The sequence below is a fragment of the Uloborus diversus genome, chromosome 2 (assembly GCF_026930045.1).
Source record: "Uloborus diversus isolate 005 chromosome 2, Udiv.v.3.1, whole genome shotgun sequence".
Lineage (NCBI taxonomy): Eukaryota > Metazoa > Arthropoda > Arachnida > Araneae > Uloboridae > Uloborus > Uloborus diversus.
Genome location: NC_072732.1, coordinates 85,068,322 through 85,082,356, shown reverse-complemented (window position 1 = coordinate 85,082,356; position 14,035 = coordinate 85,068,322). Strand labels below are relative to the sequence as shown.

The 14,035-nt window shown below is 30.4% G+C and overlaps 1 protein-coding gene across 1 annotated transcript in view; it reads right to left on the bottom strand.

Annotated features, from left to right (window-relative positions):
* Window positions 1–6,667: 6,667 nt before the first annotated feature.
* Window positions 6,668–14,035, bottom strand: part of LOC129235269 (ATP-binding cassette sub-family C member 5-like) — a 138,176-nt gene continuing 130,808 nt past the window's right edge. Inside the window, exons 29-30 of the mRNA XM_054868981.1 lie at window positions 13,382–13,546; window positions 6,668–8,736 (exon numbers count right to left, since the gene is read on the bottom strand). Coding sequence (XP_054724956.1) covers window positions 8,641–8,736; window positions 13,382–13,546 — 261 coding nt within the window. The 3' untranslated portion in view covers window positions 6,668–8,640. The remainder of the gene's footprint in view (window positions 8,737–13,381; window positions 13,547–14,035) is intronic.

Genomic DNA, 14,035 nt, shown 5'->3' with positions numbered 1-14,035 from the left:
AAAATTTAAGTCTCAAAGACACAATTGTATTGTTCTTAGGAAGGGAATGGGTTCAGTGACTTTTCTCCGGTGATTTTTCGAAGCTGAAATTTCAATGTACAATTTCAGATGACCTTCAATCATGTTTGGGGGAAGGGGTTTTGAAACCTTATCCGGAATTACTACAAAATAGAAGTTTTAAAACAAAATTTTAAAACGCCCCTTTCAACGGAAAAGGAAAGGAATACGTTTGGGAACCTCCCAGGACAAATTTCTATTACTTGTGTTGGATAAAAATGAGACCCCCTCTAAAGCATGTGTAAATCAGATATGTAGTAAAAAGTAACACATTCCCCTTGAAAAATTCCTGGATCTGTCCTTGCTCAACTGCCATATTAAGTCTTTTTTCTGCTTCTATTACCAGGGGGTTGAAATAGCCCTATATATCCTATATTTCCTATATTTTTGAAAAATGTCTTATATTTCCTATATTCCCGTTTTTTGTTGTTGTTGAAACAGGAGGACATTAATTCTACAAATTTTGGTGCATGGTGTACTAAAGGAAAAGATGATTTTACCGCTTTTTGCCATTTTTGTACTGTTCAGTGCCCATAAGCAATAGTGGATTTTCGCAATTGAGGCAGCATGCTAAAACATTCAAGCATAAAAAAGACTCTGAAAAACGTCAAGAGGATCCTTCTTAAGCTCTGTTTGTTCTTAATACAAGTGTTAAAAGGTTCAGTTTAGATATAAAATCAAAGAATAGTGGAATTAGTACTTGGGTCATAAGTGAGGAAGAAAAAATAAAAATTTTCTTTGTTCATATTTTGTTTAATTATTTCGTCTATAAACTACACTGTTTTTTTTTTTTTTTAAATATTCTTTCAACTACAGGAAAGTCATTTCAGATGTAAGGAATAATTTTATTAGTGGTTTTTTTTAAACAAAATCATTGATAAGAATAAATAAATAATATATGATATGTATTATTTCTTTTTTCATAGCAAAATTATTCATATAATGTGTCATATTTTTGCGGAAAATGTCTTATATGTGACAAGTTGGTCACTTCTACCCCTGCTATTACTGATCATCACTAAAATACCGACAGTGGTTACTGGTATAAGTTAAGTAAAACTAATTTTTATTGAAATTCTACTCTCTACCTCCTAATTAAACTCTACACTATTGAAACACAATTCTCTTTGCAAAAAGGTTTTAAAAGGTGCTATGGTCTTTTTTTGCAAATCAGGATGGATGATCATCTATCAGCCATGGATGAACCAGAATAAATAAAGTTTATTAAGGGAACTACACATTTCTTGTTGATTTTTGATAATGTTTGAAATTTTTATTGTAGTTTCTGGCAAAGTCCTACATGTTTTACAAAAATACAGGGTGTTACGTTTTAACCTGCAAAAACTATTTTCGCAACCGTGAGTCTTACATGCATATTTTCAATTGCAGAAATGTTTAAAATCAGATGCAGAATTAAGGTATTGAAAGTTTGCAGCAAAAATAAAAATGAGTAAAAAAATACAAATTTAACTTTTTATACAGGTCCTAACTTATAATTTAGAGAAATAATCTCCATTGAAAAATATTACTAACAAAGAAAAAATTGACATTTGTGCTACCAAAACTCAAGGAGATATTCGAGTTCAATGTTTTTAGCGACCATACAGAAGATGAGATTGGAACTTATCGCCCTTTTAGAAGAAGGACAGGTTGTTGAAGTAAAAAAAGTAAAGTATTTATATTTTTCATTGCTAATTCAAAAAATTTTGCCAATGCTATGCTGTGATACACAAAAACACAGGACAAAATCTCAAACAGTTTGAAAAACCACACTCTATGCACACATATAAATTTAAACCCTTGTTAACTGCTATATTTTGCCTCAAAAGGTGTTATTGATGCCAAGAGTAAAGTGATGTAAGTCACAAAATGCTGCGTTTCATATGTCGGTGAATATTGGTCGTACTACTGTCAGATCTTTTTCGTTGGAATTGTTTTTCAATGGATATTATTTTCCTATACATAAGTTAAGGGACCTAGAGTCCATATAAAAAGTTAAATTTTGTATTTTTTAACTCATTTTTATTTTTGCTTCAAACTCAATATTTTAACTCTGCATCTGATTTTGAACATTTTTGAAATTGGAAATATGCATCAAAGACTAACGGTTGCAAAAATAGAGGTCTCTGCAGGTTAAAACGGAACACCCTGTGTATTGATACTGAGCTTTTTAACAATTTCTATACACATATTTTTGTCAAGCAATAGTCAAATAATGTATCCAAGCTTCAAAAGAAGTCTTTTATTATATCTCAATGAAACAAAATACACAATATTCTTACTTTCATATAAATTACATTTTTAACAAAAGTTAATTTTAAAACTTCAGGAATTAAATCACATTATTTTTTTTATGCCTTATAATGATTATTTACAAAAACATAAGGCACTTGGAGGATTCTTTCTGACTAAATAAAATTACAAAATATTTATTTTAAACATTTTTGCAAAGTCCACCAATAAATGTAGTGCAATATATATTTTTAAAAAAGCTCATTTAGTAAAAAACAGATTTTTAAAAATTAGAAGTTTCATACTTGTAATCAGATTGCATAACATATAAAATGCTATAAAAAGTCCCTAAATCTTTTAAGTTCACCATTCAGGGAAATATTAATAGAAGATTTGCAATTCATTTCCTTACTTGCACTCATGAAACTTTTTTCTTTTCGAATTTTATCTTAAGCATCTGTAAAATTTTAAACTTTAAAACACAGGGTTAAGATTATATATTGTATTACCCCGCATTATCCGGCATGCTGCAAAATTCGGGGGTCACCAGATTTTAAATAACACTTGCCTGGTCCTTTTCGGCATGCCGAAAAAAATCGAGGTTAGGAAAAACAAAAATACTATAAAAAATATGTTCAGCTTAAAAATTAATATAAGTTATATGCGTATCTTATTATAATTACCAAACAGTTTGATTTTGTAAAATATATTTACTAACAATGTCAATTGTTATTTTAACAAGAAAAATATTGTTTAATAACCAATAATAATTTTATAAAAACTTAATTTAAACTAAGTAAGCAAACATTTAAGCAGTAAGTTAAAGTCACTAAACTAGTGCTAAAGAATTTACGATATTGAATAAATAAAAATTAAACTTACCTCTCTAAAAGGAACCTAAATTAATTTATTTAAAAATTATGAACAAATCCCAGCAACAATAATTGCTTCTGAATTGATTACTTTTTTGGCATATAATTAAATCCATTAATAATGACCTACAATAAATAACAAGCACATATTATATGCAATACATTTATTTTTTGAAAGAATGTTACTTTTGGGATTTATTAATTTTTTCCTTACAGTGGTTTACTCTCTGATTGGAACTGAATGGGGAAATTCCCTTTTGTTTAGTTGCAAAACAAATCTCACATTATCCGGCATGCCAGAAAATTTGAATTTCCCGGCATGCTGGTCAATCTCATTTTTCCCGGCTTGCCGGATAATGCAGGGTAATGCATATATATATATATTTGTATTAAACATCAAGTTCCGAGATCAAGACGATTAAATTTTAAATTGCCTGGAACTAAAATTAAAGAGTAGGGGAAAAAACTTAACATTCAAACAGGGGCTAAAACTTAAGGGGGGATTCTTGCAAATTTTAAACTCTTAAGAAAATCATACATCATAATGATCTGAAAAAATATAAAACTATCGAGGAAAATTGGAAAAAAAAGAGAAATTTAGCACCCATTAAGTTATGTAATAATTTGTAATAACACTTTAGTCAGTTGACAACAGTTTAAGCATCAAGAAAAATATTTCAATTTAATTAAACTGCATTTAAGACAGTTTCTGTTGTTTAAGGAAAGGATCTATTTAAGCCAAATATAAATGAATTGCGCTAGCAGCTATATACATAATAAATACAAATATAGTACATCCTAAATTTCATAATGCAAAATCTGGTAAATAGGACCATTGTGTCATTTACAATGGGTCAGATAATAATTTAAAATGAAAAATTTCCTAGAAATGAAAGTGAGATTACAAGTTAAATTTAATCGTTTAAAGGAAAATGTCCATAAATAATAATAAACAATTACAGCAAAAATAACGCACAGAAAATATATGCAAGTTTTTTAGGTTGGTAAAGGCTCAAAGATATTCCACAGTAGGCTTTTTTTTTCTTTTTCAATTCCTTTTTTTTTGAAATTTTTTTTTAAGATGACTTTATTTGCATAAGAGTAATTTTTTTATAATCACTCAGAACAAAATTTTTGAGTTTATCAAACACAAAATTTTCAATTTAAAAACACCTATAATTTTTCTAATCTGCAAAAAAAAAAAAAAAAAAAGTACACAGTTATATTTTCTTAAAAACATATTAATGGCACAAAAGTATTGCAATTTATAAGCAAACAAACAAATTCTTATTGTTGTTTAATATCAGATTTAAACTATCAATTTCTCAATGCATTTCGCAAAAAACTGTCGTGTCCAAGAAAATCAATTTCATTACTCGTAAAAGTAATAAAAATATATTTTAATCAAATACATTTTATATCCGATTTAAAAAAATTTTTTTAATAAAAATCATAAGCAAATCAATGTTTAAAAATTTAGTTCGCTTAAGCCCTTCACTATGTACAATAAATGTTGGTGGATTTAATTATACACAGAGTTATCCTTACTCTTAACATGATGATTAATTAAATATATGCCAGCTTATTAATATAAAAATATGAATTAAATCAGTGCCCAGGCTTAAGTAATAGAGCATTTGTAGATTGCAATTATATAATAGCAACAAGCATTTAAACAAATTAATTTTGGTTTTAATCTGACTTTTCAAGAGAAAATTAAACATTTGTACCCAATAATATACTACAAAAGCAATAAATTTCACTATAATAATAATAAAAAAAAACTTATTCAGAATTTGACGCATAAATACAAGAAATCACAGGTGCAGAGTGCAATCATTATAAATGCATTGCAAACTCATCTATAAACATGCTATTACTTTTATGAAACACACAATTAACTTTCTATACATTATTAAAATGTTGCAATATACAGTAAAACCTGTCTACAACGATACTGTTGGGACCTAAATAAAATATCTTAATAGACAGGTTATTGTTATAGACAGTTTGATTATTCATGCTGATATTTTGCTGGGGCCAAAAAAAAAATGTTATAGACAGGTTATCGTTATAGACAGTATTGTTATACATAGGTTTCACTGTATGAGACAAGTGATTGTAGAAGCATTAAAATTTAGTTTCATTTTCAATACATCAATTTCATAGTTTAAAAATTTCAGCATATACAGTCGAACTTCCTTATAACAAAAGCCCTGGTTTAATGAGAACACGGATTTTTCAAGGAATCAAACAAGCAAAGTCCATGGGAGCATAATTCGCTTTCAATTAATTTTTTTAACCCAGCTTAAACAGAAAATTCTTTAAGTCACAAAATTCTATTGGCTTCTAGCTCAGATTATCCTATCTTGCAAAAATTTCTTTAAAAAAGTCTGAAGTGAACCAGAAGATAAAACATAGATACAAATTCTGAGAACAAGTGATGACGGCTCTTTTGTCAAAAAAAAAAAATGTTGAGTAGGAAAGCATTAAAAAAGTATACATTACTTGAAGCCGATCTTATCCCATACGAGAATACGGTAGTTCAAATTTAAGCAAAAGCAGATGAAAAGAATTAATTAAAGGGATAGCAATAACGACAATGGTTAAGAACTTCAAACTGAATTACCATTAATAAAGATGATGGATATTAATGTACAGAAAAACTTCTAACTTAATCAATGCCTGGGTGCAAATGACAATGCTTTCCTGCCATGAGAAATTCAGGAAAAACAATACCGCAGGAAAGAGAGAATAAAACAGTTGTAAGCAAATTAACCAACTTCTTTGCTACTGCACAGAAATAAAACAACAAATAAAGCAAGCACAGCATCCAGCATTGGTTTATCTAAACCAAATTTGTAGCTTAAAAAAAAATGTTCACATAGATTTTTCTTAAGTTATTATGGCTAGAATGTAATTATACCAAACATTTGCTTTTTATTTTGATTAATACTGTCAGCCCCGTTTAATCGGGTAACGGATAAACAAATACCCTGCAAATATACGAATAAAGCCTCCCGGAACCGAATATTTCCCCATAGACGGAATGTTAAAGGTCACTGCTTAATCAAATAATTTCCCCAGATAATCGAATAATATTTATCAGCTTTTGGAAATATGTTTCAAATCTTTTGAATAAATTAGAAATAAGTTTAATAAAAACAACTGTTGATATAAAAATATAAAACAAAATTTTTTGCCTTCAACAGGCTTGAAAAAAACTTCTATTTTTCATCAGAACCTTTCCTCCATTCTATCTAGTTTTTTTTTTTTTTTTTTTTTGCTGTTGCTATTACAAAAAAAAAAAAAAATAAATAAAATAAATAAATAAATAAAATAAACAGCAAAGTCAAGAACTAAATTAAAAAACACAAAGAAATATACACATTTCAGATGATAATAAATTGAAACATATTCAATGCAAAACACGGCAGACGAGAAGGGAGAAAAGGACTTGGAAAAGTGTTCCCAAAAGACCTTGGAGCAAGCAATCTCCTATTATGGAATTTTTTTTCAAAAAACATTGTACTGAAATAAGGTGCTAAGACAAACATTTCATAACTCAAGCTGAAAGTTACTTTTTTATAATCTTCATACGTGCCATAATATATGAATAAATTAGTTAACTGCTTTGTTGTTTACTTAGCTTATTTCTAAAACTTTTTACAAATATCATTAGGTATTTCCTAAAGCTATTGATTTATAATTATTACATTTTAAGACAAATGTTGTCAATTAAGAAAGGTAAAGAAAATTTCCCCACTTTATGGAATAATACTTCTTGAAACCGACGATATTCGATTGAGCGGGGCCGACAGTATGTACAGCCCCTACATAGATAGTCCCCTACATAGTAAATTAAAATCTAACAAACACCACTGCAGCTAAACTATAATAAATGACAAAGTGTTATATTCACAGTGCTTTTTTTAAAAAAAAATTTGGTATTTTTTATGTCTTTTCTACGAAAAATTTACTTGAAAATTATGTTTTTTTTTTTGTAATGAATGATAAGCAAGGATTTGCTTTGCTTATTACCCATGCTATATGGATTTTAAACTATCTGGATTGTTTTTGGTCAGTTAGTCCAGATAAATGAGGTTGTACTGCATGTATGAATTTTTACAATTTGATTCACAAGCCCCTTTTTTTACAGACATTCAGTTATAACGAGTCCACATTGTGATCTCTTCACACACAGCGTAAGCAAGTTCGACTGTATGAGACGTGATTTGAAGCCAAAACATACCAGAACACCATTCCAGTACTGCTGTTCTGGAAAACCAGGAAAACCGAATTCCCCATGTACAGAAAATTGGTTATGACTCAGAATTTAGCTATTTCTCATTGATGTTCCAGGACTGGAAAATTTACAAATTCACACCTTATATACATATATGAAGCAAATAAAAATGCTGATTGCAATTAAGCAATCATGTTTATTCATTTACAATTGAAATCTCAAATACTGCTAACACATTGGAAATGCAGTTAGTCATTCAAAAACTTAATGAAGCAACAGACATAAATTTATGAATTATTTGCAAAAAAAAAAAATCATTGTCATAACACTCACACTTAAATATGAAAGAATGATGAACTTATGTCATGATATTATTCACAAATTTAACTTGAGTTAAAAGTATTCTATATTAATAAGATTCATATCAACAAAATAATGCAATTTTCTTTTTATAAACTAAAAATTTAAATATTCAACAAAATATTCAAAATTATGAAATATTTAAAGCAATAATAATAAGGAAACAAACATTCACACAAAGGAAAGCAAGTTTCACATGCTGAGCTCAAAATTAAATCACAGGCGATTAACACAAAGGCCACAATTATATCCAATCACATAAAAATTTTAGAATAAATTTGGCTGAAATTGCTTTTGAGCATTTTTTTTTCATGTAATAATACATAATTTAAAGAGTTATTTTAAAAACTCATGATGCATTTTTAAAATAATGTTATAAAAATGATGATTATAAATGAAAATATTAATGAATAAGAAACAAAAGTAAAACAAAAATCTGAAATAGCTATTTGCAGCACATATTTCGTGACTTGTTATCAACTTGGTTACTCATTTTATTCATGTTTTACACATCATTATTTCTAGTACAAATGGAAACACATTTACGAAATAGGAATTTCTTTAGGTATTAGTTTTTGGCAAATAATGAAAAAAGTGGCTGTCGTTTCAGTCTTCATTTTACTGATATCATGTCATGAAAATAAAATAAAAGTCTAATAAACCTAATAACATTTTATTGGCCAGTCTCCTCTAAGTCTTAGCATAAATTTAACTAAAAAATGCACATGACAGTTTAAAAATTCACTTTCACAATGTCAGAATTTGAGTACATACTTCATTCTTACAAAAATAGTGCTTCTAACAGGAACATGTGAGTGTAGTTAAACATTTCTGTATAAAAGCAATCTTGCCTTCTAAAAGAAAAATGCAGACTTACATGCGAATGGATGTTGAGCGAGTTGACATAAGGTTTGAGAAAAGACTATTTGGATTTGATAACAAAAGTGTTGGTTGATCAAATTCAATTATCTAGAAAAAAGGGAAAAAAACTTCAGTTAAAGCCCTCCCTTTATTAGCATAGGATAATAATAATAATAATAATAATAAGAGTACAAGTAGACAGTTAAAAAGAGTGTTTAACATTGTTAATAAAATAAAGTTTTAGCAATGTGAGAAAAGAAAAACCATCATTCTGAAAATATTTTTTTAATGAAATCCTTAATAATAGCATGTATCTTTTAAGCAGATGCTTGTAAAGCAATTTGAAGGATTAGTAAAATTATAAAGATGGTTTATAAACAAATTGTTTCAAAATTTGTAGCTCGGAATGTTAAAAACGTTATATTAGTTTATCAGTAAAATAATCTTAATTTTAGTTATTACTTTGGAAGCATATTTTTAAAATTCTTAAACATGGTTCTAACACAAAACTGAATTTTTTTTCAAGGAGTAATCAAGGACTTTTCAAGGAAAAATTCAAGTTCATACATCCATTAAGTATACTGAACTAGGAAGATTATGTATTTTAAAGACATTATTGCAGCTAGTTTGTGAATTATAAAGTCCGGCAATTTCCTACCTGGCGAATAAGAATTTTTACAAAGGGTGTTTTGACATGGCATTTTTGTAGCAGGGCTATAAATTTTGAATGCAAATGCTTCACATGGGTCAACTAGCAACATAAATATGTTGCTTGCGTTGTAATATTTGAGAACAAATCTGTTAAAAGTAGCATTACGTAAGATCTTCCCAGGTAGCATCAACTCATCGGATTTTGCTCGGCCGATCATCGACTCCTCCTAAACTCATTGCGTAATGCACGCTGATATCGTTGCGATCAGAATCCGAGAACGGTTTTCGATGAGCTGTTTTTTATCGGAAATTACGATCAAATTTTCCGATGAAAATTTGTCGAGCTGCATTTCATCAGAAAAAGAGATCGTAACGATCAAATTTTCCGATGAAAATTTGCCGAGCTGCATTTTATCGGAAAAAGAGACCGTAATGATCAAATTTTGCGATGAAAATTTGCCGAGCTACATTTCATCGAAAAAAGAGATCGTAACGATTAAACTTTCCAATGAAAAATTTGCCGAGCAGAATTTCATCGGAAAAAAAGATCGTAACAATCAAATTTTCCGATGAAAATTTGCCAAGTTACATTTCATCGGAAAAAAAGGTCGTTTAAATTTTCCGATGAAAATTTTAACAATCCAAAAATTTTTGGAAATCTTCCTACTGTTAAAATAGGATAAGTTTTATTATTCGAATATCTGATGATTGATAAAAGGCTTCGGATCAACATTCAGGATTGAGAATCGAAGGAAAAATGATACTGATGAGACTTAGTCTCCGAATCAGACTCCTGGATTTTGGAAAGGTTGATTCCGACTTACTGCAAAATCAATATTCAACTTCAACTCCACATGATTCCGACCCCGATTACACTAGAATTGCGAACAAAATGAGACGCCGACTCTTGAATGACTTCTCTCTGTATCTCCAAAACAAATCCCACTCTCCATTCAATTTGTCTCCCAAAATTACCGACTCTTGAAATTAATTAATAAATTTCCGATTTTATTTTTCCCAATCTTAAAATTTTTGGAAATAACACGAGCCGATATCTCCTAACTGTAAAAATGAGATAAGTTTTATTATTGGAATACGATTTTGATCATATCATCAGGGTTGAGAATTGGAGAAAAAATGACTGAGACTTTGACTCCGAATCCGACTCCTGGATTTTGGAAGGGTTTACTCCGATTTGTTGCAAAATCAATTCAACTTTAACTCCACGATTCCAACCCCGATTACCTCACTGGAATTGCGAAAAAAATGAGACTCCGACTCTTAAATGATTTCTCTCTATCTCCAAAACAATTCCACTCCATTCAATTTGACTCCCAAAATTACCGACTCCGACTCGGTTTGTGGGCAAAATGATCGACTCCAACTCTTCACTAGCTAGCATCATAAGTATATTCACTGAATAAAATCCTCACTTTCCATTAGAAATCTGTCATGACCTTGCCCCCCCAATAGATGGCGCCACAAATGATTTTCCATTTAACACATTATTTTCCTCCTTGGAAAGAGCATTATTTGTCTAGTGGTTAGCATATGAATCTCGTATTCCAGAGGTTTAGGGTTCGATTCCCGGCTTAAGCGACTTAGATTGAACTGAGGACTCATGTTCGTCAAAAGTAAGAAATTAAAAATTAAATAAACAAGTTATTAAAAAAAATTAAAATACAGTCCGACCTCCATAGATCGAAGTAGCAAATTCTCGGAAAAAAATTCGATATATAGAAATTTCGATATATAGAAACAATCTTATTTTATCCTAAAAGTCTCCTATAACATTAAAAATAAAGCTAATTTACGTGTACGAAACCCAATTTCAAATTGATACGAGCATCGGATTAAAATAAAAGTTAATTAAAAAAATAACAGAAATTACATTTTTGCGCCTTCATACATCTTCATTCTTCTTCAATTCAACTTGATCCGCAACATTAGGGGTTTTCGTTTTGATAATGTAATCGAGAGAAAAGTAAAAAATAAATCTACTTAACTTGAATGATTTTTACTGCAGTAAAAAGACTAGGAATGATAATCAACAGACAAAAGAGAGAACTTGAAACTGATTTTACAATGCTAATGGTTACAACTAAGATTTGAAATAAACTTGAGGGAATTTAAGAACTCTAGAACGAAACAACGACCTATCTACACACCCCTCAACCCCAGATTCCTTATGAGTTTCGTAGCAGCCTTTAGTGAACATAATTATCTCCCCTAACCTTCATTTTTCATGAGACACTCTCAAGTGGAAAAACAAATCTACGAATGTCTCGAAAAAAAATCGATATATAGAGATTTTTTCGATATATAGAAACAATTTTTCTATGTAATGAACATAGAAATTTGCTGGGATTTCGATACATAGAAAATTTCGATATGTGGAAGTTCGATATATGGAGGTTCGACTGTATATTAAATAATCTCCCAAATGACGTCATTTGTAAATACTACTCCTAAAAGTTTTCAAGATGGCAGAAGGGTCACGTGATCATCCAAGATGGCGGACCCCTCCCCCTTCCCACAGTTAAATTTTTTTCCTCCTGCTTGTCCCTATATTGCGGTTGACACTACTCATCATATTTTCATCCTAAATTCAACGCCTGGGAACAGCACTGCTCGTATATTGCTCCAAATCTCATCGTATTTTCATCCAAAATTCATTAACTCGGAACAGCACTGCTCGTATATTGCTCCAAATCTCATCGGTATAGAGAGCAAAATTCATCGGATTTCGGTGATCGGAATCTACTATTGCCGATGACACATATTGAAGCAATTTCCGATGAAAGCTCATCGGAATCCGATCATCGGCCGATCAAAGTTTGATCGGATTTCGATGAGCGGCCGATGATCGGCCGATGAGTTAATGCTACTCCGGTTGATTTTCCTGAATGCTGTTTTTTGAGTTGTGTAACTTCTGCTGCCAGAATAAGATATCAACTTTTATAGCGTTATACCAGAATGAGATATCAACTATTGTACCATTATATTAGGTATTGAGATCCATGATGTAAAATCAAGTGCTTATGCAATTAAAAAAAATATTAGGTATTGTATGCTAATTTGAAGGTATAATGGTAACAAGGCTAAATTAAAGTCGTATATAATGTGAGGAAAATGCAACAATTCTTCCAGTTTACTAGCATGCTTCATTTATTTTGGGCATAGCATTATAGGAATTTTCAATGGTGGAAATCGCTGGAGTTTTCTGATGAACACCAGTGCATGAAAAATAAATGTAATAATAATAAATTTATAAAAATAAATTTTAAAAAGTCATAATATACTATATTGTACTTACAAGTTTCACTATATTTTATTTGATTTGCAACTTATCATAAACTCGCTGCAACATTTGATTATGAAATAGTATATTCATGGTTGAATTTGCAAAAGCTTTTCTTCACAAAGATTGATTTTACAGTCTTTTTAGTTTAGTACTTTTCACACCTTAAACTTCCTTGCAGGTGCTACAGTTAAAAAATTTTTATTATTCAAAATTGACAAAAATTGTAGCCCCCCCCCCCCAAAAAAAAAGACTGAAAGCCCAAGACAGCTGATTGAATACATTTATATACGACCAAGGTCAGCTACCCCAACAGCTACACCCTGGGTGTTTTATGCAGAGAATACATTTTGGCAAAATTTTCTGCTTCAAAATTAAAGCATAAGTTATATGCGAGGGTAACTTACACAAAGGTAAACACACGGTAGTAGTGGTTAAGACTTTTAGTTAGTACGATTTTCTTTGGGTACAGAATCACACCAAGTGAGTTTGTAGCCCTCTACTTAACTCTTTTTCCTTGATGTGTCTCACCTTCAGATATACAGTAAAATCTGCCTACGATACTATTGGGACCTAAAAAACTATTGTTATAGACAGGTTATCGTTATAGAGGAGTTTGATTATTCATGCTGAAATTTTGCTGGGACTGAGGAAAATATCGTTATAGATAGGTTTATTGTTATAGACAGTATTGTTATGCACAGGTTTCACTGTATCATGCTTTCCTTGTCCTCTGAATTACGTTGCAACCAGGAAAGTGCCTAATTAAAATGCAAAATTAAACAAAGAAAAACAACATACTTTCCCTTCAGACAACACCATAACTCGATCACAACGTGCCACAGTTGACAAGCGATGAGCAATTATGAGCACCGTAGAATTTTGAAATACTTGATGAATGGCATTTTGTATGAATCTATCAGTTTCACCATCAACACTAGCAGTTGCTTCATCCAATAAAATAATCTATACAATTAAATGCATAAAGCAATGAAATGTCAAGATATGTAACAATCTAATTGTATTGATTACCAATAAATACAGCAGAGGTTCCCAACCGGTGGTTCGCGAACCCCTGGGGGTTCGCGAGGTGCAGGAAGGGGGTTCGCAAAAATGAAATCGAATGGCTAAAAAGAAATTTTCTCATTTTTTTTTCGATAGACAACAAAAAGAGATATCCTTCCTTCTTTATTGCGAGGCGCCATGCAGAAACGTTGTATTAAGCTGTGGCGGGGATCACGATGACCTTAAAAAGGCGCCATCGCGTGGAGTCAATCAAACAATATACATAATATACATATGTCGAAAAAAATAAAGAATTCTCAAACAATGCATCACAGGGGTATTATTTCTAATCTGGTTGAAATATAACTCGGGAATTTCCGTCGAATTCAGTCATCGAATAGCAGACATGACAGCAAAAGGCTCCAAACTTAAAATTCATTACTGGATTTT